Source organism: Delphinus delphis, chromosome 6 (assembly GCF_949987515.2).
Source record: "Delphinus delphis chromosome 6, mDelDel1.2, whole genome shotgun sequence".
Classification (NCBI taxonomy): domain Eukaryota; kingdom Metazoa; phylum Chordata; class Mammalia; order Artiodactyla; family Delphinidae; genus Delphinus; species Delphinus delphis.
The window spans coordinates 4373180-4400354 of record NC_082688.1 but is presented as its reverse complement, the minus strand read 5'-3'; the positions used below and the strand labels follow the sequence as shown (position 1 = coordinate 4400354).

Genomic DNA, 27175 nt, shown 5'->3' with positions numbered 1-27175 from the left:
CAGAATAATTCATGTGGTTCACTTTATTGCGATATTTGCTTTATTGGTCTGGAACTGAACCCGCAATATCTCCGAGACACGCCTGTACTTATACTAAAAAATGATTCAGTGTCTACCTGAAATTCAAAGTTAACCAGGCATGCTATATTTTTATTTGCTAAATCTGGCAATTGTAGTGACAGGAGGCCCTTCATGGAAGTGACTCTCAGAGGACAGTGGGCGCGTCCCAAGGGGCCTGGAGAAAAGGCCAGCTGATCTCAGCGGGGGGGGGGCTCTGGAGTAGGGTGTTGGCAGGACAGCATGGATAAGGGGACCTGCTCCTCGGGGCTGGGCACCCGGGGGCTGCCGAATAAGGACAATCTTTGTTCCTGGGAATCCCCCCAGATTCCCACTGATGTCACTTGTTGGCTATTAGCAATGGCAAAGCAGCTGGTATTTATGGGGGGCTCCCTACGTGCCCGACCCTGTGCTGAGCACGCCCCATGGACCAGCCCATCTTCATCCTCTCAATAGCCCTGTCCCGTGGAAACCGTCAAGTCCCCCGATTTATGGACCCGGAGACTAAGACCCTGCGGTCACCTGCCGCCACACTGCTCCAGCCACGATGCTGCCTGGCTTTCACTGAGCCGTTAAGCCTCATCCGTGCCAGATGCTGTGCAAAGAGCCTCTGCGCATCGTCTCCTCCCTCCCTTCCTTTCCTCCTCCGTTCATTCAGCCGCTATCGACTGAGAGCCCACTGCGTGCCAAACAGTGTATTAGGCACCCATGAACAACTAAGTAGAAAAGTTGAAAAGCTAAGATGTAGTTCAACCCTTCCAAACTGCAAGCGAAAGGTCTGAGATCCGGAGAAGTGACTCGCTCGAGGTCACCCAGGCAGATCAGGAGCAGGGAATCTGCTCTGACTCTGGCTACTGACTCAGTGTCTCTGTTCCTCCGTTACCCCCCCTTCTTACGGAGCCACTCCTGCTGCCATCCGAAGGGTCAAAGCCCTGGGATTCTGTGATGGGGCAGGCAGCAGATCCTGATGGGCTGGGAGTGGACTGCTGGCCAGCCTTGCCCTGTCCCTCTCTCATTATTAAATAACGTTCCCTGATAGATGAGCCGAAAAGTGCTGTGTAGCGGGGTCAGGCGGCTCAGATGATGGCTTTCTGGTGAGATTGATGGTTCTCAAAGGTCAAATTCAGAAAGTAATTCCCTAGGAAAATTGATCGCGTGGATGCAGAAATACTCGGGCCAGCGGCAGAGCCAGGAGTCTGGACCATCCACCTGCGTCTAGACGCAGGCTGCAGTTGGCGTTAGAAAGAAAGTTAGGAAAGGGAGCGTCTTTCTCCTGCATTTCCTAGGCTGAGGCAGGGCCTCGGGATTGGTAGTGGGCTTGGGGGAGTATCTGTCCGGTGGCCCCTCCCCACTGGCCTTCATTATCCAAGTGGAATCAACATAAGGCAAGTGCCGGGAGAGACAGGCCAATAGAATATGGTGATGAAATCCAAGTCTGGCACCCGACAGTTCTGGGTTCAAATCCAGCCTCTTCCACCCAGAGACCTGGGGGTGAGTTCGTGACACTTGACCTACTACAATCTTATATCCTTACCTGTAAAATGGGAAGAGTGATGCCTTCTGGGTTTTCACAAGGATTCAGTTAATAATGCACGTCACCTGTCCACCTATGAGTGCTCTATATTTATATATGCTTGCTTATTTATTTTAATTTCATCTCCCGAGGGCCTTCTGGAATAGGGAAGGGAAACCTCAGGACAGCAGCCTGAGGGCGGGGAGGAAAGGACATGACTGTGTCCTTTGGGGGAACTGTGGGCAGGTTGGATTTCTCTGAGCCTATGTCTGTGTGAGAGCCAGCACTGGAGGACCCCAGGCCGCCACCCCCTTCTTAAAGTGGGGCTCACCAGCTGTGTGGCCTTGGGCCTCTTGCTGAACTTCTCTGTGCCTCATTTCCTTGTCTGTAAAATAGAGATAATAGCAATAAACCTTTCATGAGGTTCTTGTGAAGAACCGACACATTTGTTCAAAGAAAGCTCTCAGGACCCCGTCTCTAGACACTCATAAAGATAAGAAATGAGAAAACCAACAGGACACTAGCGTTTGCCCAGCGCTTACATGCATGTCTTCAGGGCCATGTCTCAGTTGCTCCTTAGGACAACCATGAGGTAGGTGCCACTGCCATCCCTATGGTCAACTTTAGGGCATTTTCGTTTCCCCAAAAAGAAACCCTGTACCATCTAGCGGTCACTCCCATTCTCCCCTCTCCCCAGCCCCTGGCAACCACGAGTCTACTTTCTGTCTGTTCTGGGCATCTCATATCAGTGGAATCATACAATATGTGGCCTTTTGTGTCTGGCTCCTTCGTGTAGCAGGATGTCTTCCAGGTTCACCCACGCTGTAGCAGGTGTCGTGCTTTGTTCCTTTTTATGGGTGAACAATATTCCATGGTGTATATACACCACATTTGGTTTTTCTGTGGATGGACATATGAGTTGTTTCTACCTTGTGACTATTATGAATAACACTGCAGTGAACATTCATGTACATGTTTTTGTGCAGATGTGTTTTCGTTTCTCTTGGGTATATACTTGGGAGGGGAATTGCTGGGTCATATGGTGAGTCAGTTTCACTTTTGAGGAAAGTTTTCCAAAGTCACTCACAACACTTTACATCCCCACCGGCAGTGTACACGGCTTCCATTTCCTCCAGATTCTCACAATCATTTTCTTGTTATTATCTGTGGTTTTGACACTAGCCATTCGAAGGATGTGAGATGGTAACCTTGTAATTTGCTTGCATTTCTGTGATGGTTAGTGATGTGAGCATGTGCTTGTTGGCCATTTGTGTATCTTCTTGGAAGAAATACCTATTCAAATCCTTTCCTCATTTGAAAAATTGAGTTGTTTTTTTATTATTGAGTTGTAAGGGTTCATTATATGTTCTTAGATATAAGTCTCTCACCAGAGAGAAGATTTTTCTCCCATTCTGTGGGTTATCTGTTCACTTTCCTGATGGCGTCCTCTGAAACACAAAAGTATTTAATTTTGATGAAGTCCAATGTATCTATTTTTTCTTCTGTTACTTGTACTTTTAGTGTCATGTGTAAGAAATCACTGTTTAATCCAAAGTCATGAAGATTTACCCCTGTGTTTCCTTTTCAGAGTTATCTAGTTTTAGCTCTTACATATAGGTTTTTGATCCTTTTTTTTTTTTTTTTTTTTTTGCGGTACGCGGGCCTCTCACTGTTGTGGCCTCTCCCGTTGCGGAGCACAGGCTCCGGACGCGCAGGCTCAGCGGCCATGGCTCACGGGCCCAGCCGCTCCGCGGCATGTGGGATCTTCCCGGACGGGGGCACGAACCCGCGTCCCCTGCATCGGCAGGCGGACTCCCAACCACCGCGCCACCAGGGAAGCCCCTTTTGATCCATTTTGAGTTCACTTTTGTTTATGGCGTGAGGTTGCGTAAGGATATTGCACATGATTTATTTATTTACTTAATAATTTCTTCAAATAATATGCTGTTAAACTTTGACCTTTGGCCAAATAACATTTTTGAGATTCCCAGGCTTGGTGAGTCTGTCACTTAAAAAAAAAAATACTGTGTAATCAAAAATAAACAAAATCGATTAAACTCTTTTATAGTTCTAACCCGCATCTCCCCCAGTCATGTCGGATGCTCCACTTTGGGAGATGATGCTTATTGCAATGAGCATTGGGACGAGGGAAGGTATAGCAGGGGCTGATGGGAGGTCCTCCCTGCAGAAGTGATATTTGGCCTTGAACCTGACACGCCCACTAGGTGTTAGCTTTAGGAGAAAGGGGCGGAGCCTGGCAGCTCGATCCAAGCGGAGGGAACTGCATTGCGCAGAGGTCTAGAGGAAAGCGGGATCAGAACACATGCTGGACAGAGATGGGAAGGGACACAGAGACATGGAGAGACATAGAGGGACACAAAGAGAGAGCCAGAAAGGTGAAGCCCCCCCCCAACACACACAGCGCATTACTCCCTGCAATGCGCTCCCTGCAAAAGTCAGGAAGTCTGAGAAGCGGTTCCATTGACTGGGTTCTGTTTCTGTGCCAGCCCTGGCGAGGCTTCCCCCACACTGTGTGGGCTCCTCCTGGCAGCCCTGCCCAGCAGGGAACTTCTTCTCTCCCCGATAGAGGAGGCACAGTGCTCATTCCAGGGCTCAACCGGGGAGGGCAGGGAAGCCAAGACACCCTCTGGGAGATGAAGATGGTGGGCGGGGCTGGCCAGCACGGGGTGGGGCAGAGCCAGGGTCAGGGAAGGAAGTCTGGACTTGGATCCAGAGTAACCTCTAAACTGCACGACCTTGGGCAGGCTTCTCCCCGGCTGTACCCCGAGCCCCCGCCAGACCTGTCGAGCTCTCACATTCTGTGACTCCCTCTACCATCATCATTATAACACGCTACTCAGAGTCAGCTGCCCTTTTACAAATTTTTAACAAGCCAAGGTCAGTGTTAACACCCAAAGTTGAGATGGCAATCTTTGTTTTCTGTAGCTGATATCTGAAAATATCTGATCCTCGCGCCAGAGGCATGGGGTACATTCCTGGTTCCACCCAGCTGGGGTGTTCCTCTCCAGCTAGCTCAGTGGTATGGTAAATAGGAATTCAGATGAAAAAAATTAAAACCTTCTGAGGTCAAATACCAGAAGGTTTGTTTTGCAAACAAACTTTTGTTAGACAAAGTCAGCAGGTTTCTTTCCTGCAGGACTTGTCAGAGCCTTTAATATGCTAATGTGCACTGGGACCCTGGGTGGAGGGTGGCAGTCAGGGAGCAGAATGTGAGGGCATTAGGAGAGCATCATATGTGTTGACCAATAAGGTTTAAACACAGAACCTTTCTTTGCCATGGACCATCCTTGGGGTCTAGTGTTCCCAGGAAGAAGGGTCCCCAGTGCCAGCGGGTGCCTGCCCAGCCCTCTCTGTGCCTTTCCCAGAGCTGAGCACATAGTAGGCTCACAGTACATATGTGGTAATCGATTGGAACTCCAGGGAAAGAGTGAACAGGCTTTCTCATGCTCTGTTTGTTTCAGCTTTGTGCTGCAGTAAAACCTTGACAGGGCTAAGTGTCCAGGGAAGATGGAGTTAAAATAGCACAGACTTAGCACTGGCTAATTTCCTTGGACAGGGCCTTCACTCTACATCAGAATTCTATTCCAGAGAGTTCAGAAAACCTCCTTGAACCTGGGACTTGAGAGTCACGAACAGTGCGTGGTGTGTAACATGGAGTGACGGTTTCCCAAACAGGACCCTGACGGACCTGCTTCTCCTCCTGAGAGGAAAGGCCTGTGTGAGCTCAAGAACCAGCCTCCTTCCCCGCCTGGCCTGACTTCCAGTTTTCAAAAACCATTTGTTATCTACTTATAATAAGTAACACCTGCTCACTATAGAGAATGCAGGAAACGTGCAAAGTGACAAAGAAGGAAATAGAAATAATAACTATAATCATTTATAATCCCACCCCTCCCTCAGGACAAGTACAGGAATACCTAGATGTATTGTCTACTGGTGTTTCGGGTATGGATATATGTACTTAAACATAATCAGAAGCTGCATGTACTAGTCTGCTTGGGCTGCCATAATGGAGTGCCACAGACTGGGGAGCTTTAACAACAGACATTTCTTTATTTTCTCACAATTTTGGAAGTTAGAAGTCCAAGATCAAGATGCTACCAGGGTTGGTTTCTGGTGAGACCCCTCTTTCTGGCTTGCAGATGGCCAATTTCTCACTGTGTCCTCACATGGTGGAGAGAGAGCTCTGGGGTCTCTTCCTCCTCTTGTAAGGGCACCAACCCTAGGGGATTAGGGCCCCACCCTTCTGACCTCCTTGAACTTTAATTACCTCTCTAAGGGGTCTCTCTCCAAATACAGTTGCACTGGGGCGTTAGGGCTTCAACATGTGAATTTGGTGGGGGGGACACAATTCAGTCCATAACACTATAATACCTACAGTTTTGTATCTTACATTTTTACAATCCATATTCTAAGCCACGTTAGCCTCTTGGACTCCGGAGTTGGATATCTCTGCGTTCTGGTTTCAGTCACAGTTTTGGACAGCCCTGTGACTCTGGGCAAGATACTTAACCTCTCTGAGCCTCCATTTCCTCGTCTGTAAAATGAAGGTGACAATAGTACCAGCGTATGGTCTTTTCATTTCTATCTGGAACATTCCCCAAGGCTTGAAGTAGCCTTTGACAACATAATATTTAATGGCTTTATAATACTCCATAGCATGGAGGTGCCCAATTTCCTGTAACCATTCCTCAAGATGATATGAGGGCAGAGAGAAGCTATGAGAAGGAAGGCAGCCCCGGCACTTCTGAAGCCAGCAGGCAGCAGGTTAACTCCAAGCTGCAGGGCTGCTGGGAACCTGGCAACCAGTTCTCCCCATTTGGGATCCTTGCCCGGGAAGGCCGGCCTCACAGCAGTGCTCCAGTCAGATGGAGTCAGAGAAGGCAGGAGGGGAGGCAGGACTGATTTATGAAGCGGGAAGATGCAGGGAGTTAAATATTCATCGTGTGAATAAGCAGAGGCTAAGGGGAGACGCTCTGTCCGGGAGGAGTGTCCCTCAGGGGAAGGTGGGGTATGAAGAGAAGGGGGAAATTACGAGCTGGAGAAGAAATGCTGGTTTAGCATTCGGGGAACAATCTTTGAGACGATGAGATCCAGCGAGGGGAAATGTTGCACACGCCGGGCGTCACTGGTGGGACGTAGGCGCCTCCGCCCTGGTCCACGCCACTGTCCTCTGCTGCCAGCCAGGCACAGCTTCCTCCCCGCTCTCCATACCCTGGCTCTGGTCCCCCTGACAAGGCATCCTCCATGAGGCGACCGCAGTGATACATAAAATAAGAGCCAGAGCGGGACACCTCCAACCTTCCAATGGCTTGCAGAACACAACCCAGCCTCCGAACCACGGTCTGGCCTCCTCTTCCCACTTACCTCATCTTACACCTTACAGGTTGAGCTCTTCTCGGCCCTAGGGTCTTCCCCAGTGCTCTTGTCTCCTTCCAGAAGGTTCTCCCCTCCTTGCCTGAGTAACTCTCGATGTTAAATTGTTCTTCCTGGAAGCCTATCCTGCTGCCCCCAGACTAAGTTAAGACCCACCCATGATCCCCTCTCCTTTGTAGAACACGTGGGCACCTATAACAATTGGCACTAATGAAAGATTTGCATGATTATTATTTTTAAATTAAGTCTATATTAAATTTTAGGGTTTAGGTTTACAGAAAATTGAGCAGATCATGCAAAGAGTTCCTGACACCCGGGTTCCCCACCCAGTTCCACCTGTTATTAACATCTTGCATTAGTGTGATGCGTTTGTTATAGTTGATGAACCAGCATTGATACAGTGTCGTCAACTCAAGTCCACGGTTGACACTAGGGCTCTGCCTTGCTGCTCTGTGCTTCTATGGGCTTTGACAAATGTGAACGCCGTGTGTCCGCCGTGACAGTGTCACGTACAGAATCACTTTGCTGCCCTGAAAATCCCCTGGGCGCCACCTGTTCATCCTTCCCGTCCCTCCCCCAATCACTGATCTTTTGATCGTCTCCCCGCTGGACCCTATCCTCCATCAGAGCAGGGACCGCATCTGCTTTGTCGACCATTATACTCACCATTCCCAGCTCGGAGCCTGGCACATAACAGGTGCCCTATACACATTTTTCTTTGTGTATTTTAATAAAAAGAAAATCCTACCAAACACATTATTCTGCAATTGGCTTTTTACAAATATTGACAATATATCTTGGAAATCTTCCCATATGAGAATAGGGAGCACTCTGTCTCTCTAACTTTTTCTTGTGGACGGTTTCCAACATGCACACGAAAATAGAATCTACTATGATGAACCAAGTTCACCCAAGTTCAGCAATTCACTCATAGCCTTTCTTGTTTCGTCTGTATCTCTGCCCATGTTTTCCCTTTCTGTGTTCTTCCGAAGCAGATCCCAGACATCAGATACTTTCCTCTGTAAATACTCGTGTATGTCCCTAAAGGCAAGAGCTTCTAAAAAGGTAACCACAGTACCATCATTGCACTTAATAAACATTAATTTAGTATCGCCAGATGTAGTCAGTGTTCACATTTCCAGTTGTCTCACGAATATACATTGTTTATCTGAGTTTAGAGGTTGTCTGACCGAGATCCAGATGAGGTCCACGATCTGCACTCGATTGCTTTGCCTTTGAGGTTTCTCCTGATCTGGGTCCCTCCTCCCTCCATTTCAAGTTTTGCCCCTTGCAATTCATCCGTCCTATAAACTATATCATCACTTCTGGGTTTTGCTGCTTGCGTCCCCCTGGTGGTGTTTAGTATGTTTCTCTGTCCTCTGTATTTCCTATAAATTTGTAGCTGGATCCAGAGCGTTGATCAGATTCAAGTTCAATTTGCCTTGATGAGACTTTTTCTTTGGTTGTCTCTCTCTATCGATGCTCTGTGCCAAGAGCTATCCGTTCGGTAGGGGATGCTACGTGGTGACTTTCAAATTCTGTCCTTCCTTCTTCAGTTATCAGCTGGAATGCTTCTATAAAAAGAAACATCCCCTCATCAACTACTGGTTACCTGGAGGTACCCTTTTTATAGGACGGGCGAGACAAATGCTTGATTCTTTCCCTTTATTTACTGGTTTCAGAATGATGAGTTGCCTATAAATATTTGAATGAATGAATGAATAATACATGTGTGGATGAATTGACAGGGTTTGGGGAGTTGGGATTTCTTTCTGCCCTCAAGGGCATGGGTGTGGGCCGCGGCTGAGAGCAGAGGTACAGCCTGGGGCCAGGTCCACGTCTCCACAACCAGGGACAGGTAACTCTTGCTACCTGTCAACCCTCCATGGTTGAGAGCAAAGGTGACCAGAAGCTGCGTTACTAAAAATTCAGCACCTGGGACAAGGGCATCTCATCACGCCCCCCACCCCCCTCACCGAGTGGTAGGAGCCAGGGACACCTCATGCTGGGGAAGGACTCAAAATGTTGAATCCGGGAGCATTTGTCCCGAAGGAGAGTCGTGGCAGGTTGGACAGATGGCCTCAAGAGTCCTTTCCAGGCCACCCTCCAAGCCCCTCCAGAGAGCTGGAACAGCCCGCCCACACGCTCACTGACGCCTTGCCCCCTCCGTGTCCCCCCAGGTGCAAGTGCAACCTGCACGCCAACCTGTGCTCCGTGCGCGAGGGCAGCCTGCAGTGCGAGTGTGAACACAACACCACAGGCCCCGACTGCGGCAAGTGCAAGAGGAGCTTCCGCACACGGTCCTGGCGGGCTGGCTCCTACCTGCCACTGCCCCACGGCTCTCCCAATGCGTGTGCGTACACAGAGCGGCCGCTGCACCCGGGACCCCCCCCCCCCCCGCCCACTGCCCCCTCGGACCAGTGAGGCCATGGTCTCCCCTAGCCTTCGACCTCAGGAGCTGTGGATCCCATCACGCACACACATGCACACACATGCACTCCCTACAAAGGTGTGCACACAGAAACAGGCACGCATGCACACGTGGGCACACATGCGCACACACACATATGCACACACAGGCACACCCTTGTTACCAAGCTCCTAAGCGCCAGGCTTTGTCGTCAAGAACCTCTAGCACACCTTCATCCTGCTGGACACCTGAGATGAGCATCCTTCCGCTGGCCTCTTCCCCTTCTTGTCCCCAGGGCAGGAGAGAAGGCCCAGAGGGTGTCAGGGAGGAGGGGGCAGGGAGTCCTCGCTCCGGGCTAACCGTGAAGAGCAGCGCCATCCCTCATTACCAGTGTTTATGGGGCATTTGCATAGCCACGTGCTGTGGGGTCCCCACTCCCTCAGCCCTTAGGGGGGCCCCAGGAAGCGGGTCTCCTGTTACCCCATTTAACAGAGAGCTCCTCCGAGGGCCTGGCCCGTGCCGTCTGCATGGCCCTCTCCTCTCCCGGCTCAGCCTTCCTGTGCCAGAGGTCATCCTCGGGGTGCGCCCACACACGCCTGCACTATGAACACGCTTTGGGGGCCCCCATCACTGGCCCCCAACATAGTCCCTGGGTATCTCCCTGAAATCAAGAGTCCCAGGGAGCCCCCAGCTGCCATGGACAAGGGGGCCTGGGCTGGCCCCAGAGTGGGACTCCCCAGCTGCCCCCGCCCCAGTGATCTGCTGACACTGGTCAAGTGCTTTGACAAGGAGGCTGCACCGGGCACCTTCCATACACAGCTTCTCAACCCTCACAGTAACCCCTCGGGTGCTATTTTCATTATTATCCCACCCTCCAGATGAACAAACAGAGCCCCAGTGACCCTCAGTGCCCTCCTAGTTTAGCAGCAAGTTAGATGCCACCACTGGACCCAGCTCCAAAGCCGGGCTGGGCCGCCGGCACCGCTCAGCTCGCCCCTCCTGGGCACGCTCCCAGGAGCCCCTCCATCGGCACCCCCGCGACCAACCGGTGAAAGATTTATGCAACTTTAGGCTGACAAAGCCGGAAGCCTCGCAACAAGGCTGTGACAGGCATGTTGTGCGTGTGCGGGCAACGCTTAAGAAGCCTTTGAAGGGTGACCTCCCAGAGTCACGGCACCTGCTGGCCTGCAAAGGCGCGGAGAGCGCTCTGGGTGACAGCCCAGCGCCGCCCGGCTCCCCCCTCACCGCCTGCCCAGCCCACCTCTTTGTTGCCAGAACCGTTTCTTGAACACGTTCCTTCATCGCTGTCACCTCCCTCTGGCTCGCAGCCTCATCCCTTCATCTGTCCTGCTGGCCTCCCCACCTCCCTGCTTCCTCTCTGGACCCTGTTCTCCTCCTGGAAGGATCCCCCAAGGTCCCCCGGCACCCACAGACTAAGACCCTTACCTGCAGGTCATGCACTGTGGGCCCCCAGGTGCATCCTCCCAGGCCTCCCTCACTGTCCCGCCGCCAGGGTCACCAGGGAAGGTCCTCACGCCACACGTCCCCCTGCCCACATCTCGGCATCCACCCCAGGGCTCCCGGGGCACGGAGGGGTGTCCTCACGCTCCGTCCTTTGTCAGGACCGCCTGGAGGGGAAGCTGTGGCCCTGGCTCCTTCCTTCTGAGACTGACGATTCCCGCCCTGGTACCCAAAGTCCCAGGTCAAACTGTGGCCTTGGGCCCCTCTCATCCCCAGGGCACAGACAGAGAGGCCCGGGTCGGAGTCAGGCCTCTGCCACTCACAGCTGTGTGGCCTTGGACAAGCCATTTCTCCGCCTGAGCCCTGTTTTCTCAGCTGTAGAATCAGGACCCTAATAAAAGCCCCTGTGGGGCTGTGTGAGGACTGAACGGCCCAGGTGGGGACAGCACTCAGCACGTGCCGACGTGCAGAAAGCTCTCAACACGTGGCAGGCGCTGCGATCATCTTCCAATCAGTCGTTCAGCCGTCCCTGCATTTCCTCAGGTGGGAGCATGCACCACGGTTTCCCTCTGGTGGTAACTTCCATCAGAGCTTCCAGTAAACCAGTCTGTCCCCGTGGCTGGGGACCCTCATGTTCTCTGAAATCCCATCACTCCTGAGAGAACGGCCACCTGCCTCCTTGTCCTGCACTGGAGGACCCGAGAGTCTAAAATCAAATGAGAAGGGTGCCTGTGAAGCCCCCAGCGGAGGCTTATCAGCAGGTCCCCTGATAGGGTAAGTCACAGCTCTGAGACTCAGTTTCTCCATCTGCAAGATGGGCTCATAGGGGCCCCTCCCTCTCAGGGCGCCAGTGAGGATGGAATGGATGATCTGACCCAATCCCCGCACGGAGAGGTGCCCAGGCCCCCTGATTTCCTTTCCCCAGCCCTGCCACCCCCTCCTCTGCAGGGAGGAGGTGGCCGGGCCCCTGACTCTGCTGTGACCCTTCTCTCTCCGCAGGTGCCGCCGCAGGCTCTGCCGTTGGCAGTAAGTACACACCTGGGTCACCACCACCCTGGGAAGGCGACTGGGGCCCCCAGTGCATGAGCCTCTTTGCATGTCCCGGGAGGAGCAGGAGAGAAGAGACAGGGCTTTCCTGTCCCCCTGGGTCCATAGGCCTCACCACCCGCTCCTCTAATCCATTTGCTTCTTCCCCCTCCTTCGTGTCTCACAGTTCCTCCCCCTAGCTTCTCAGCTGGTGCTGCTTTGGAAGGTCCCCTGGCCCCCCGGGGGCACTCTCTGCCCCTCCCTCTCCTGCCAGGCAAGAGTGGGGGTCACCTTCCCCGACCAGTGGCAGAACCCCTCCCCCCCAGTCTGACCATGGGGTTCGGCCTCCCTCCGGGCAGCCCGCAGCTATCACCTCTGCAGCCGCTCGCCCACGGGGAGGCTAAGGGAAGTGAGCCCGGATCCCGACGCGTCCGGGTCAGCCCAGGCCCCAGAGCAGCCAGATCATCTGAAGGAGGGTCAGGGGAGTCCCGAGAGCTCCACAGGGAAGGTGAGGCAGGGCGGTAGGGGGTGACCACCTATCACGAAGTCATCAGCCAGCACGCACAGTACCAGGCGTCGGCTAAGCAGGATACTCGTACTATCGCGTTTCATCCTTGAAGCCACCGCCCCCCTAGGTGGGTATCGCCATCTGCTCTCAGATTCAGCAGGAGAGAACTTGTCAAACAGCCAGCCAGTGCAGACCCCAAGTCTCAGGAAGGCTTCCAGGGGCGCCGCCTCCCTCCGCAGGGCTCTTTGGGGCCACGCTCAGCCCCGGGGCTGCTCCCTGGGGGGCACCAGCGGGCGGAGAGGGGGCCAGAGGAAGCTGGACCTGGCGGGGACGCTGGTCCACTCGTGGGGGTCTTAAGTTGCCCCTCTGCGTTGCTGCACACCCACCAACTCCCCCACCCTCTCTTGCTTTTCTCATCTCTTAACAGGCATCAGCAGGTCCCGGAAAGACCCCGTCCCCAAAGCCCCTGTGGCCGCTGTGGCCGTGAGGGGGGACCCCACCACTCCTGCCCCTTCCACATCCACTTCTTGGGCCCCCATGGCCCCCAGCACCCCACAGCCCACAGGTGGGTGCCCAGCTACAGCCCCAGCTGCCCTGCCCTTCCCCACTTCTGGCCTGAGTCCCTGCCTCTCTCTGTGATGTGCGATGATGTGGGAGCATCAGCCCTGGGGAGGGCAGGGGCTTGGCTTTTAGCGTAGAGAATGCTAGATCCCAGAGCCGCAAGAGCGTGGCGCCAAGAGCCCTCCGGGCTGCCTGGACACACCTGTCACTGGGCCCAGCCAGGGCATCCAGGGCTCCCATGAAAGTCCTGCATCCTCTTCCTGCTGCCCACCCCCACCAGGGCACTGCTCAGCCTGGCCAAAAGGCGGGGTGACCTAGCAGGGGGTGCCCAGGGGAGCCGGCCCAGGCCCCGCCCCCACCAGCCATCCTAGCCCTGGCTCTGCCCCCTGCCCATCAGCAGCTGACCCCCAGGAACGGACAGTGCAGGGTTAGCCAAGAAGGTAGACTCCTCAGATCAGCAAGGCGGAAGGGAGCCTCTGAGCTGGCGTTTTCAGACTCTGGGCTGCTGGGCCGTTCGGGGCAGGGCCAGGCCAGGGGTGTGTTCAAGGCTTGGGGTGCTGGGGTGGCCCCCTTGTCTCACCCGGCCTCACTTGGGGCATCCCACCGGCTCCTGCCTACCGCGAGTGCCAGGAGTCTGAAAGGACTCATCCCTCCCAGAGGTTGCCGGGAAGATGTGGCCAAGGTCCCTGGTCCCCAACAGTGTGCCCCGCCTCTGCCCCACCCCTTCTGCAGGGCGGAGGCGGCGGGGTAAGGGGCCCCTTACTCCTTGGGCAGAGAGAGAGAACTTGTCAAACAGCCAGCCAGTGCAGAGGCCCTTCCTCTCTCTGACGCTCGTGGACCCTTGGAAGGGTGGTGTTTCCAACGGGCAGAGACCCCTCTGTCCCCTGGGGAGGGATCCCCGACACTCCGGCTTTGGCCTGTTGGGGGTCGGTGCTCAGAACGCTCCCAGCCAGTGAATGCCGTGGAAAATGCCCAGCTCCTCCACTGGACCAGAGGGTGACACATCACACTTCTTTTCTTTCTCCCTCCTTCCCTTCTCCACGGGAGACATCTGCGGGGGGCAGGGGGCCAGCCGGGAGATTCGAGGATTTCGGGATGGCCTCTTGGCCCAGGAATCCTCTCTGGGATGGAGGACGTGTGTCACTCTGGAAATCCGGGCTCCGGGCACAAGTTGGTCCAGCCGCCTGAGACTTGCGCTTTTTTTGCTGAGCTTGTGATGGGCACACGGGACCAAAAATAGTCGTGGTAGGTCCCGTGTCTGCCTGCAGACGGTGATCCGTCTGGGTGGGAGGCCAGACGCTCACACACACACATTGAGGAACCCGGACCCCGTTTCTGGAGCTGCTTCTGACGTGGTACGAGGGGTGCAAACTGCAAAGCTAGGAATTAAGGAAAGCATCAGAGTCAGGGCGGTGAGCCTGGACGAGAGAAGGTTTGAATCGTGAGGGTCCCCAGGACTCACGTGGTGAGAAGGACGTGCCCCTCCCTCCAGGCAGGACCGTCCTTCAGTGGGGTCGTGGTCCACTTTGCATCCTGAGTTCAGTGCCAGGCTGCAGGCATTAAGAGAAAAAGGCGGCTGCGGTGTGACAGCCGGTAGCCTGAGTGTCCCAAGCCTTGGGGATCATCAGACCTCCTTAGCAACCGAAGCCTGTGCCTGGGCCCCCATTGCCCCCACCCCACGAGTCGTGACTCGCTGCAGCTAGTGGAGCTCGGACGTCTCCTGGGCCAGGAGCTTGTACTCTATTCCTTGCTCTCAGCCCCGTGAGATGGGGCTGTTATTTTCGTAGTCCCGTAGGTGAGGATATGAAGGCTTAGGAAGAAGCAGCTGGATTTTCATGGTATGTAAATTATACTTAATAAAGCTGTTTTGAAAAAAGAAAAAAGAAGTAGTTGCTCAAGATTACAGGCAGGACCTGAACTCGGGGCTCACTGACTCCCGATGCTTCCTGCCCACTCAGCCACCCAGTGCCACGGCCCCGAGGCCTCGGGGGTCTGGGAGGTGGTGCCGCCTTTAAGGCCTGGCTTGCACAGCTCCCCAGCTCCGAAGGAACAGACGGGGCCTCCATCTGGCCCTGGCAAGTGACACAGGTCATTGCGAGAAGGTTCCTCCTGCATACCTGAGCCTGTCCCTGGACAGCCCAGTCTTTTCCACCCCCAGGCCCCCATGAAGGTCCTGATTCTCTCCAGGTACCTCCCAAGAAGTGCTTCAGGCGCTCTGGCCCAAGTCCACCTGGGCCCTTGAACCCCTGGCCCAGATGTTTCTCCCTTCTGCCAGTGTCAAGCTGTCCGGAGGGCAGGGGCTGCCGGCAGAAAGGCTGTTCAAGACCATCGACCCTCTCCCCAGCTTGGCCGCCGAGGGTGGTGGGAGAGAGGCTGCAAAGCACAGTGCCTTCAGGGCAGGTTTATCGCGGCCCTAATTAAGCCCTTGCCAATTTGGACACCGGCAGCCTCTTCTCATTGAACATCGCATAAATGTCAATTTCATGTCCAGAGGCTCTTGGGTCCCAGCTGGAAAGTCTCCCACACTTCTTAGCTGGTAGATTTTCTTTTTCTTTCCCCACCAACCGGCATCGTGCGTAATCCCTTTAAGAAGCGGAAAAAATCCGACTTCTCCCTTGTCCCTCTGGGTTTGTCCTTTGAAATTCGGCACAGAATGATTCCTTGCCTTGCCAGCTCTACCTGCGTCCCCTGCTGTGTGTCCAGTTAGTCTTGGAGATGGGCACGGTGGCGTTTGGGGGCTGACTCACGTTGGGGTCCCTGGTGAAAATGGGCCCAATCTAGGGGTCAGGGAGGATGCTCCAGTCCCTAGATTGGGGTTGGACAGGAAGAGGACCCTCTGGACACGTTTGATGTCTTAGCCAGAACACATGCCCCCTTTACGGCCATTGGCCAGAGACTTCAGCGCAGAGAGGTCTGGGCCCAGATACATGGGACTTGATCTAACTCTAGCCTTCAGTGTGAACGGGGGCCACACAGGGAGGGAGATTCAAGAATCAGGTGTCCCGCTGAAGAAAGGACTGCCCAAAGTACGCAGGTGCTCGGGCATGGGTCCCGCTTCCATCCGGTGTCCGTGTGCCCTTCCTAGGCTGCCGTAGTGTAGACGCTGCCTCGCCTGTAGATTTGAACCCAGTGCTATTGGCCCAGCGCAGGCCGAGCTGCTTCTTATAGTACTGCTTCTTGTGAGGGGCCTGTATGCGGTGATGCCTCAGTAGGTCCCCAGGATACGCCCAGCCCCAGCCCCTTGCATAACTTGGTTTCTCCTCTTCTTTCCCCTAAGAGTGGATCAGGCCATCTACTGCTGCCCCCCTCTGGGCGAGCGCCCCCTGGCCCCAGGTGTCCTCCAGTGCAGAAGGTATGGGGAGCGGGGAGCTCCTTCTGAGACTGTAGTGGAGGGAGCAGGGGCACGGGGTGGGGACGCAGGGTGGCAAGGGGCCCAAGGGCGCCGAGGGGAGGGGCCTTGGAGCTCTGCCTGCCCCTACCCCCAACTCTCACCTACTTAGCCCGAGTGATATCACCACACCCGACCCCTTTCAGTCCTACACTCTAACCCTAACCCTGAGCCCCAAGGGCTTCCGGGGCAAGTGGAGACCCTGTCCTGATGACAGTAACCCTCTCTCTCCCACCATCGTGCTCACAGGACACCCTGGGCGAGGTGGAGCTCAGGGTCAGAGAGGGCTTCCTGCAGGGGGTTGGCTGTGAGTAGATGAAGGGGGAAGGTAGCCTTCCAGGCGGCAGGACCAGCTGGGGCAAAGGCTTGGCGGTGGGATGGCAGGGAGAAGCGGCCTGACTGAGCGAGATGCGGGGAGGGGTCGTGGAAGGCACTGAGACCAAGCCCAGAGCCTCATTCTCCCACCGCAGTGGGAAGAAACACGTGGGGGCCCACGGGCTCATTTGTAGCCATCGTGGGCACACCCAGGAGGCACACAGGGCCTGCCTGAGTCTCCGAGATGGGACGCTGTCCCCGGTCCCGGCTTACGGTTCCCTGGACGTTGAGCCCTAATGCCTGGCTTAGGCAGCAACCCAGCCCACACCTCCAGTTCCCTCCCGCGCCAGCTGTGAGTGGTGAGCAGGGCTTTGGGCGCCCCCTGCTGGCAAGCAGTTCCGGAGCCGAACCCACAACGGTGAGGGTCTGCAGTTCCCAGCAACGTGGCCGGCCTCTGAGTCAGGGCGTCCTCCCCGGAGAGCAGGCTGAAGCAACCACTTCCCGGCCCTGGACCCGCTGGGGCACGACAGCCTCCCAGGTGGAAGCCGAGGAGACCGTGGCATGCTCCCCCGCAAATACGGGGCTGGGATTCTGGGCAGTGGAAGGCAGGGCAGTCTGTGCTCATGGCTGGACGGGGAAGGACTCACTCTGGCTGGAGCAGGGAGTTTGCTTCAGAAAGGAAGGGAGATGGCCAAATCTCGAATAGCAGCTACAGTCGCTGGACGTGATGCTCCCGGGAGTTTGGAGAGGAGAGGGGACAGCAAGAGTGCCAGGGTGTGCAAAGCAATGTTTTCAACCAGTCAAAAAATTGTCCAGCTTCAGCTAAGTATTTAGCACAATATAAGGGATGCGGCAGGTCGAGATACTTTGGAAGGATGAACCCAGCTGCATGTGTAAATGGTGTCCAAGGCGGGACCAAAGGCAGGCCCGGTTCTGCGTGTGCTCCTGGTTGTGCTGTGTCGTCTCTGAGCAGGTGACAAAGCTGCTCAGAGCTTGCCCAGGGCACCTTGGGAGGCTGTGCTGAGCTCTACCTCGACCAGGACAGCCCACCCTGGGCAGCTGGACCACAGCTGATGAAAGAGCTTCTTTCTCATCTCTCCAAGCTGCGGGCACCTCCGCCGCTGCCCCCGCCCCCGCCAAGGCCTCCAGACTTTTCCAGCTCAGGCCCAAATCTCCTCAAGTGATGCCTATTGAAGAATTCGAAGGTAAGAGGAAGGCCCCGGGGCTGATCGGCCCCTCCTCCGGCCCCTCTCCCCCCACCTCCACTGGAACAAAACAAAACAAAACAATGCAGTGCGTGGACCGATGCCCCCTCCCCGAGTAGCTGGGTCAAGGTGAAACGGAGCCTCTCTCTCGCCTCCAGTCCCCCCTCCCCAAGGGAGCTGGGAGCAGGTATGAGTCCGAAGTACAGTGGGCTAGCACGGGGGCAGGCACAGGAGCTGCCAGGAATAACCTGTCCTGGCTTCCCTGGGAGGTGTGGCCCAGGGGCTCATCTTGGCTGAAGCAAGATCTGGGACACCTGGAGGATGCCTCACCTTCTCACTGTCCCTGGAGGGACAAGGTGAAGGGGACAGGCCCAGGAGGCCATGGTGTGGGAATGCTCACCGTCTCCTCCTGGGCACATGTCAGAGGCTCATTTCTCCGAGGTCTCCCATGCCCTTGACCTCGACATCTGGTCAGTCCCTCCTTCTCGCATCACAAAATGGGGGTTGGATCCTCTAGAGATACACAGATGGTGTCTCACAGCGGGGAGCCGGCATCCTTTCTTGTTCAAGGGGGTGTCGAGCCTCTTAGGAGGGACACCAAGGGATGCCCCCCTCTGTGGCAGGGAAGGTGACCCTCCTCACCAAACCCCGCCCCTTGATGATGTCATGGGAGCCACCTCCAAACCCCGGGGCCTTTGCCCCAGGTGGTCACAGGTGCCTCCGGTGAGAGTCAGAAGCTGGGCCAGGGCTAGGAGGAGTCAAGGTGAGATGCTGGGGGCACAAACTTTAAGGCAGCATTCACTCTCAGGGTCGTGCAAGAGCAGGCCCTCTGATGCCAATGAGATTTGCAGAACAGCTCAGGCTAATAAGAAAGGGTCCTGCAGGTGGGTGTTTTCCTTCCAACCAACTTCCAAAGCAGCATGGGGAGGAAGCTCCTGGCCCTTTCCATCCTCTCCAGCGTTCATGCATGCGTCTACCCTTCATTGAATCACTGGGGTACCGTGGTGAACGCCATGAACCCGGGCACCGCCCTCCCTGAGCTCACGGTCTGACGGCATGACCCATCTTCCCTGCATGAATCATATCTAACCACCCGCAGTATCACGAGGGCCTCCCTCCAGAAAGCACTTTGCCCTGGTACCCGGCCAGGCTTTTAGCGGATGCTGCCCACTGGCCCTCCCTGGTGCCCTGTCCATGGGGCCAGGTGGTAATCTGTGAGCTGGGCCTACACTGGTTCTCGTTCGGTCTCGAAGCTAGCAGGCCCATCTCTCCCCACATGGTACAGAAGTGTCAGAGACCCAGGGCACCATCCTGTGCCAGGTCCTACCCCTGGCCTCCGTTTTCCGGAATGCACCAGGGAGGGGCAGCGAGAAGGCACGCTTGCCATTTGTTCTCTGACCCTTGGTGTTTCTCACGTTTGGCCGGCCCAGACTGCGAGTGCTACGGCCACTCCAATCGCTGCAGCTACATCGACTTCCTGAACGTGGTGACCTGCGTCAGCTGCAAGCACAACACACGAGGCCAGCACTGCCAGCACTGCCGTCTGGGCTACTACCGCAACGGCTCCGCGGAGCTGGACGACGAGAACGTGTGCATTGGTGAGCCCTCGGCTGGGAGGCGGGGGCCCCGCACGCGAGTGTGTGGACCAGGGTGCGAGGCAGAAGAGCAGCGTTAGACGGGATCGGGGCACCCCTGCATTGGAATCCCCGGGGGAGGCTGGGGAAACGCCAATTCCTGGGCCCGCTCTAAATACAGAATCCGCTCTATTAATAACCTGCCTCCCCACGTGGTCCTCCCTGCAGGCACTGGCATTTCAGAACCACTAGTTCCAGTCAAAGACGGGTTCTAGGGCTTGCCGGGCTGTGTGCCTTTGGGCAATTCTCTTCCCCCCTCTGGGGCTGTTTCCCTGTTTGTAAAATAGGGAGGTGGATCAGATCAAGGGTTTTCAACCATTTTGGGGGAACTGAAGCTTTTCTTCAAATGAAGTCTTTTCTCACACTTTATATGCCCTCCACCCCCAGTGGGCAGACGGTTGGCTTTCTTTAAACTCTGCTCCAGGACTGGTTTTTGGGGTAGAGAAGGAAATCTATAGGGGCCCTGGGCCCTGGGCCCAGGCAGAGGCAGGCCATCCCAAAAGACCGAACATGTGGCCCACAAACAACACCCACTAGTCTGGAAGACTGTCTCCCGTAGAGGCCAGTTCTCAGCCCTCCGATGCCCAGCGCCCTTGGGAACCCCTTGCCCATCCCCCGCCCAGCAGGCCAGCCCCGGCTGTGCACAGGGGGAGCCGCCCGCAAAGCTGCAGCTGTCAGTCTGCATTATGGCGGCGGCCTTCAGATAATTTCATCACAACTCTAAAGTGATCCCAACGGAACTGTGCTGCCCACGTCACACCAGCCAGCAGGGACAGGGCAGGGCCTCTGGATCCGATTAGAGGCGTCTCCCCCAGCGCCTCCTCTTGCCTTGCCTGTCTGCCTCCGCCCCCCACCCCCGGGCCCGGCACTAGGCGACAAGGACTCCCAGAGTGGGGCTTTCGGCTTCTCCCACGGAGCAGGGCGAGCGGGAGGCCTCTGGGGCTGCTCCTCCACCCGCCCTGGAGAGGAGCTTCGGAGGCCGACTACACCCTGCCCCCTCCGCACACACACCCCGGCCCCCAGGACGGATGGCCGGTGGCCTCCGCTGAGGCTCCTCCCACCTGTCAGTCATAGCTCTTTGGAGCCGGGAGGGATCAGCGCCCGTTCCAGTTACAGAAGCGGAGACGCAGGCCCAGGGACGGGAAGGGGCTGGTCCGGGCCATGCAGCGCCAGAGCCAGAGAGGGGAAGGGGCTTAGTGGATGTGAGAAAATGAAAACTGTCCCCTCGAGATCTGGACGCCCCAGGCGTCCCCACCCCGCCGTCCAGCGGCGGGTGCGGAGATCCTGCTGGGAGGGTTGCCGGGGCCGGGCGGGGTGGGCCCGTGCGGACGGCGCCCGCACGTCGCCCCTGATCGCTCGCCGTGCGCGTGTCCGTCCAGAGTGTAACTGCAACCAGATCGGCTCCGTGCACGACCGGTGCAACGAGACCGGCTTCTGCGAGTGCCGCGAGGGCGCGGCGGGGCCGAAGTGCGACGACTGCCTCCCCACGCACTACTGGCGCCAGGGCTGCTACCGTGAGTGCGCGCCGCCCCCCTGCGCGGGGCCGCGTGCTGTGGGGCCCGGGGCGGAGCCTCGAGGCCGCCCAGGTCGGGTCCGGGTCCGGGTCGGTGGGTGGGTCCCAGGGGCGGGACCTGGTGCTTCCGGGGCGGGGCCCTGTAGGTGGGCGGGGCCTGGTGTTGTCCGAAGCAGGGTCCGGGTGGTGGGCGGGGCCTGATGCTAGCTGGTGTAGAGTCGGTAGCGGGAAGGAGCTTGGAGGCCAAAGTGGAGCCGGGCGTTGGCTGCAGTTGGCTGGAGGCTGGCGGATTTGCGGGGAGGGAGGGAGGGAGGCAGTCCGAGGAAGTGAGGGGCTAGCGGAGACCCGATGTTAGCCACGGGAAGAGGGTGGAAGGGCGCCCCAGGCACGTGGAGTAGCACGTGCTAAGCTCTGGACGGGAGAGCAGGTGCGTCTGAAGAACCGCACCAAGGCCAGTGCCGGGACCGGGGCGGGGAGAGCCGGGCAGCGGCGGGAGGGAGGCAAGGTCCCGGTCTCGCGCGGCCCTTGGTACCATCCCCGCCGGGACGCTTCGCGCCAATGCGCCCTGAGTCTCCAACACCCCCGGTCCAGGCCGCGCCCCCAGTGTTCGCACGTCCCAGGGGCTGAAACTCCAGCGCGGGGCGGGGAGAGGGAGGGCTGGACCGGGCCGCCACCCGAGTTAACCGCTCCTCCGCCCCGCAGCCAACGTGTGCGACGACGACCAGCTGCTGTGCCAGAACGGCGGCACCTGCGTGCAGAACCAGCGCTGCGCCTGCCCGCGCGGCTACACCGGCGTGCGCTGCGAGCAGCCCCGCTGCGACCCCGGCGCCGCCGACGGCGGCCTGGACTGCGACCGCGCGCCCGGGGCCGCCCCGTGCCCCGCCACGCTGCTCGGCTGCCTGCTGCTGCTGCGGCTGGCCACCTGCCTGGACTGCTGAGACCCGCGGAGAAACCCCGGCCGGGGGTGGGGAGAGGCGGTCCGTGCGCCCCGCCGCGCCCTGCGCCCCGCGCCCGGAGAGCCGGGAGCCCGGGGGCCGGCGTCGGAGGCCCGGCGGCCAGAAGGGTGCGGCCCGAGCTGCTCCCAGGTGCTACTCAGCAGAGTCCTCCCGCCCCGTCCCCCCCGAAGTGGCACCTGCCCCCGCCCCGGCGCTGCAGCAGGGGATGCTGTGTGGTCGCGGCCCCAGCGGCCCGCGATTTCGGTCTTAGTTTTTCTTTTATATTACCCACCGACCCTTTCCTTTTTTTTTTTTTTTTAGCTGGCGGTGAGACAGGGGCGTGGGAGAAGCTGCTCATCCCAACAGCCCCAGGTCCTGCCTCCTGCTTCCCTCTCCCCCCCCACACACACACACGACTGTTGCAGACACCCCCTGCGCCTGTCCCTGGCTCACCATCAGCCAGCGGGCCCGAAAATCCAGTTGCCTACACCTCTAGTCGCTGACTTGATTCTCTTTTCTATTCTTTGTCTTCCCTTACAACCCACCAGACCCCAGGCCTTTCCAGAGGCCTGGTGACCAAGGAGCTCGCTGTCTGGGGGAAGGGAGTTAGGAAGGAGGGTTGGGAGGGCTGGAAACTTACTTTTGTAGAGAACTATTTTTGTTTGTATTAACCGCCCCTATAAGGAGGGACAAAGAGCGGGGACGCTGGACACCACGGGGGTGGTTGATGGTGTATAATCTGACAGTAAAGAATCTGCTCACTGCTGCCTCCAGGGCCTGTTTTCTTTCTGTTCTTTTTTACCCAGCAAGTGTGGGAGTTAAAGGGGAGTCCACAAAATAGCCTTAAAGAAGCAATTTCGCGCTCAAGGCCGTCCCTTCCCCAGGCCCTTCTGTGAATGACAGGCAGGCGTAGCCACCGGAGCTCTCTCACCATGTGGCCAGGCCTGGCCCTGCAGAGACCTACAATGTTCCCCAAACTTGGGAGGTTATCTCCCTCCTTCCCCCCACCACCAAAAAAAAAAATCCAGAGCTTATTGGCACTTTGCCTTGGTTGTCCTCAAATTTAAAAGCATGTGGTGGACATTGATACCTTCGCTGAAAAGTGCAAGGCAAGCGACTGACAGAGCCGTCTAACAGGGCTCGACTCTGATGCTCCGGTTTATAAATCAGGATGGGGGGTCCTATCAGGCCTTCTGGACCCCAGCCTCAGGCCCAGTGTCTGCCGCTGCCACCGCTTTCCAGAGCCCCCTGATGGTCACATGCCAGGGTGGGCACAGGCTGGTGGAGGCGGCAACGCAAAGACCCACAGCCGACCCCCCTCTCCTCTCTCCTTCCTCTTTCCCTCCAGAGCATCAGGAAGGTGACGGCTGAGGGGACCGGGGCAGTGTGGGAATTGTGAAAGGGAGCTCCAAAGAAAGGGGTGCCTCAGCTTAGCCCTGTGCTTCTGGGGTGCCCGTGGGTCTTTCTGGCCCTTGGGAGTTGGATTTCCCTGCTGTCTCTCAAGAAGGTCCAGATTTCCCTGCCCACCTGTTTACTTCCCAGCAGCCCTGGAAGATTCCCAGCCCACGGATCAGATTCTGGTCCTTTGTTGCGCCTACAGCCGACCCCTCCCCCCCGCTCCCCACCCCCTAAAGTTACCCTCTGGCTGCAGCCGCTCTTTCCAGGCTGGGAAGTTTAAAACTGCGTTCCTCCGGCAAGTCCCCAAAGCAAGGCTCAGACGGAGTTTAACAAAAGTTGAGGATGACAAGAGATTACAACATGGTTACAGGTGGATATAAAATATGCTTAGAGCCTCTCGGGGTCAAACACTGACCCCCTCCTGGCCTCCAGATCTCCCTCTGCTCCTAACCCCAAGAAAGTGCCTTCTTTCAGCTCCGCCCCTTCCCCTGCCCCGTGGCCCAAGTGGCTAGAAGAAAACATCCCTGGGGTCCTCGTGGACGGGAGGGGCCATGTGACAGCTCTGACCAATGGGCTATAAGCAGGAGTGATGGGCGGGGCCCCCAGAAAGCTCCGTAGAAGCCTGTCCTCCCCTCACTCCCCACCCAGCCCCAGCTGGCCAAGTTTGGGGCCCCAGCGTTTCTCTTCCCCCCTCTCGCCATGCTCTGGTGGCATGGGGTGGGAGAGCCACCCCCACAGGATGGTGGAGCCGAGAGGGTGGAAGTTGGTTTTCTGAGGACCTAGCAGGGCAGGGGACGCCAGCCCTAGTTGCTGATCTCCACACTTCTTAACGTGTGAGAAAAAATAAACCTTGATGTGATTAAAACGCTGGTCTTTGGGTTTTCTGTTACACGCAGACTTACCAATTCCTAAGTTATTGGCCCTCCCCACCCAGCATCTTGGTCTCTGAGTCCACTGATGCAGAGACACTACAACGTTACCCCTGCTTAGCCACAGCCCCTGTGTCATAACACTGCCCATAATGAAGACAACAGATGGCAGTGGCTTTAGGCCCAGGAGTTCAGGGCCTGTCAAGCCGCCTCCTTCCAGAACAGGACCTGCCTCCGCCTTCAAAGGAGCACAGGGCAGGCTGACCAAAATCCACCTCTAGATAAAACACCAACTGCAGGGTGCAATTTGTAAGCATGGTCGCCTTCCTCCTAATCATCATGATATTAACATATGAAGGAACCATGATCATTCACCCCCAAATACACACACACACACACACACACACACACACACACACAGTCCTGGGTCTGGGTCCCTTATTTGCAGAGCTTGAGACAGGGGTTCAGTGCGTGGATTTGCGGAGGGTGTGCTGTCAGGATACATGTGAAAGGGAGTGAGAGAATTAGGATGGGGCGGGGAAGCCCAGTGAGGATGCCCAGCTTCAGCCTGGTCCACCCACCGGGGCTCTGAGCTTAAATCACGTCTTGAGGCAAGGGGGCAGTCTCATGCCGTTGGCTTCATGCTGCATTTGGGGGCCCCCCAGTACAGAAGATGGGCGGCTGTAACAGGCATCACAGCAGTGGAGGGGGGGTTCCCATAGACGGGCTCTGGGTCGGGCACCAGCAGCTTCCACTGAACATACACACACACATACCCCTTGGTGTCACCCTGGGTGTGTCCCCGGAAGGCCCTGAGGGGTCTGGGAAGAGGGGTCCTCAGTGGGCAGCACTCTGTCCGCCCTGACCTCTCTTGCCAGACCAGCAGCGCTCTGTCAGCTTCCCTGTGACTAGTCTCTGTGTAAGCAAGGGCCGGGGAGGTGGAGCACATTGTAAATCAGAGTGGCAGCCCAGGTCCCCGAGGACTCGGCTCAGGCCCTGACCTCAGCCGGAGGAGGGAGGGAAAGCTGCCAGTGCCCATTTGGAAAACTCTGACATCTTTCAGGCAGTGGGGAAAAGGAGAAAACAAGGTTAGCAGAGCCCAAAGTCACAGCCCGGCCTCTTTTCAATGGTGCGCCCTGGTCCCAGACCTCATGTTTTGACATCTGGTTCTGAGAGGCAGAAGCTCCCCTTTCCCAGCATGAATGGTAACAGCCACTGTCGCGGGCACGGGGCGCGCATGATTACACTTAACCTTCACCTTCACCCTAGGGCAGGTTTCTCACCCTCAGGGCTACTGACATTTGGGGCTGGATAATTCTTTCGGGGTGGGGTGGGGAGCGGCTGTCCTATGTGTGGTAGGATGTTTAGCAGTATCCCTGGCCTCGAGCCTCTAGGTGCCGGCAGCCCTCCCTCCGGGCACCGCAAAGTGGGGGCAAAATTGCCCCATGCTGAGAATGCTCTCAGCGGAAGGGCTTGTCTACCCAGTTAACAGAGAGGGAAGTCGAGGCTCAGAGATGGGAGGTAACTTGCCTGAAGTCACGCTTGCTAAGAAGCAGGGACAGGAGGTGACTCAGGATAGCGTGAGTGTGAACCCAGGCCTTGCAGCCTCGGCAGCCCAGGCAAAAGGCTGTCCACCCGGTGGGGCCTGCAGCTCCTGCCCACACCCCTCCTCCGCCCCTGCAGCAGCTCCAGGGCAGAGCGAGGGGCCCTGGGGAGCCGGGCGTCATCCGAATGGCTTTGCTGTCAGGGGAGATGCCTTGCCCCCTGCCCTCACCTGCCCCCTCTAAATAAGCAGGCCTGCTGCGTCGGCGTTTTTACAGTTATGAGGCATTTATGGGCACCTGGGGAGCAGCTGTCGGCATCTCCCCACAGGCCTGGGCAGGGTGCTCCCCCCATGCCCGCACCCCTGCCCTGGCCCTGCACCTCCAGCTGGGCCAGTCTCCCCGAGTCCCCGAGAGATCCCTGCACATCTCAGGCCAGGGTAAAAGCCTGAGGTTAAGGGTCAAAGCCCAGGGAAGACAAGCCTTATTGACTCGTTTTTATTTTCCCCTTTATAAAACACAAATCATGAGTGCAGGGGAGTTAGAAAAAAACAGAAATGCAAAATAATAATAATTTTTAACTTAAGATCACCCACAATCCTCCGTCCAAAGCTAATAACTGTTAATATTTTCTGAAGTACATTTCCAGTGCTTTCCCATAAAACAAACCTAGATACAGAGCGTTTGCCCAGCATTTGTTAAAACCGTGCTAAGCGTTGTGCTGAGGTTGAATATATCTTCTTTCAAGGATCCCCGAGATGAAGCTGAGAAGTGAGCTCTGGTCATAGAGCCATTTTACAGCTGAGAACACTGAGGCTCTCAAAGTGTCGTGGTCGGAGATCTTGGGCACAGCGCCAAAAGACAACTCTGGGTGATTTAAGCAGAAAAGAGTATTTGAAAGATCATAGGACCCATAGACACACGCCAGATGCACGGGGTGAGGCGGGGTGGTGCCATGAAGCCAGGAGCGCCACCCAGTATCCTGGCCAGAGAGCCATCGCTGCTGTCCCTGTGAGGCCCTGATGCTGCCATGGGCACCACCCTGGCCCAGGCCTGCCTCCTGCTGGCGTCCCCGGCAGGCCACACACAGTGTGCCCACACCCTTCTGTCCAGCTTTTCCCACTCCCTCAAGGGAGGTGGGCTGTCTTTCCCCATCCAGAGGAGGGGCACAAAGAAACAATGACTATCCAGCACAGAGAGGGTGGGCAAGTTGCCCAGGGTCACACAGCCAGGAAGAGGCTGAGTCCAGGTTGCGAGTGCAGTCTCTCTGGGGCAGAAGCCCAAGCTTGTAACACTGAGCCGCAAAGCTGCCACTTTTTCCTTCTATTTTATTTATTTTAGCAATGATAGCCTCATCTTATACACACCCTTCTTTAGCCTGCTTTACAAAATTTAGCAATACATCCTATCAAAGGAGATCTTTTAATTTTAAAAGGACATGAAA

At 56.7% G+C, this 27175-nt stretch overlaps 1 protein-coding gene across 3 annotated transcripts in view; it reads left to right on the top strand.

Moving 5' to 3' along the window:
* NTNG2 (netrin G2) overlaps window positions 1-24170 on the top strand; it is a 74846-nt gene extending 50676 nt beyond the window's left edge. The window contains exons 4-10 of one of the 3 annotated variants that reach the window (XM_060013905.1): window positions 9148-9320; window positions 11838-11864; window positions 16211-16285; window positions 17740-17841; window positions 19272-19439; window positions 20855-20989; window positions 21691-24170. In XM_060013905.1, coding sequence (XP_059869888.1) covers window positions 9148-9320; window positions 11838-11864; window positions 16211-16285; window positions 17740-17841; window positions 19272-19439; window positions 20855-20989; window positions 21691-21926 — 916 coding nt within the window. In that variant the 3' untranslated portion in view covers window positions 21927-24170. The remainder of the gene's footprint in view (window positions 1-9147; window positions 9321-11837; window positions 11865-16210; window positions 16286-17739; window positions 17842-19271; window positions 19440-20854; window positions 20990-21690) is intronic. The other 2 variants (XM_060013906.1, XM_060013907.1) reach the window with 2 other exon arrangements.
* The last annotated feature ends 3005 nt before the right edge of the window (window positions 24171-27175 follow it).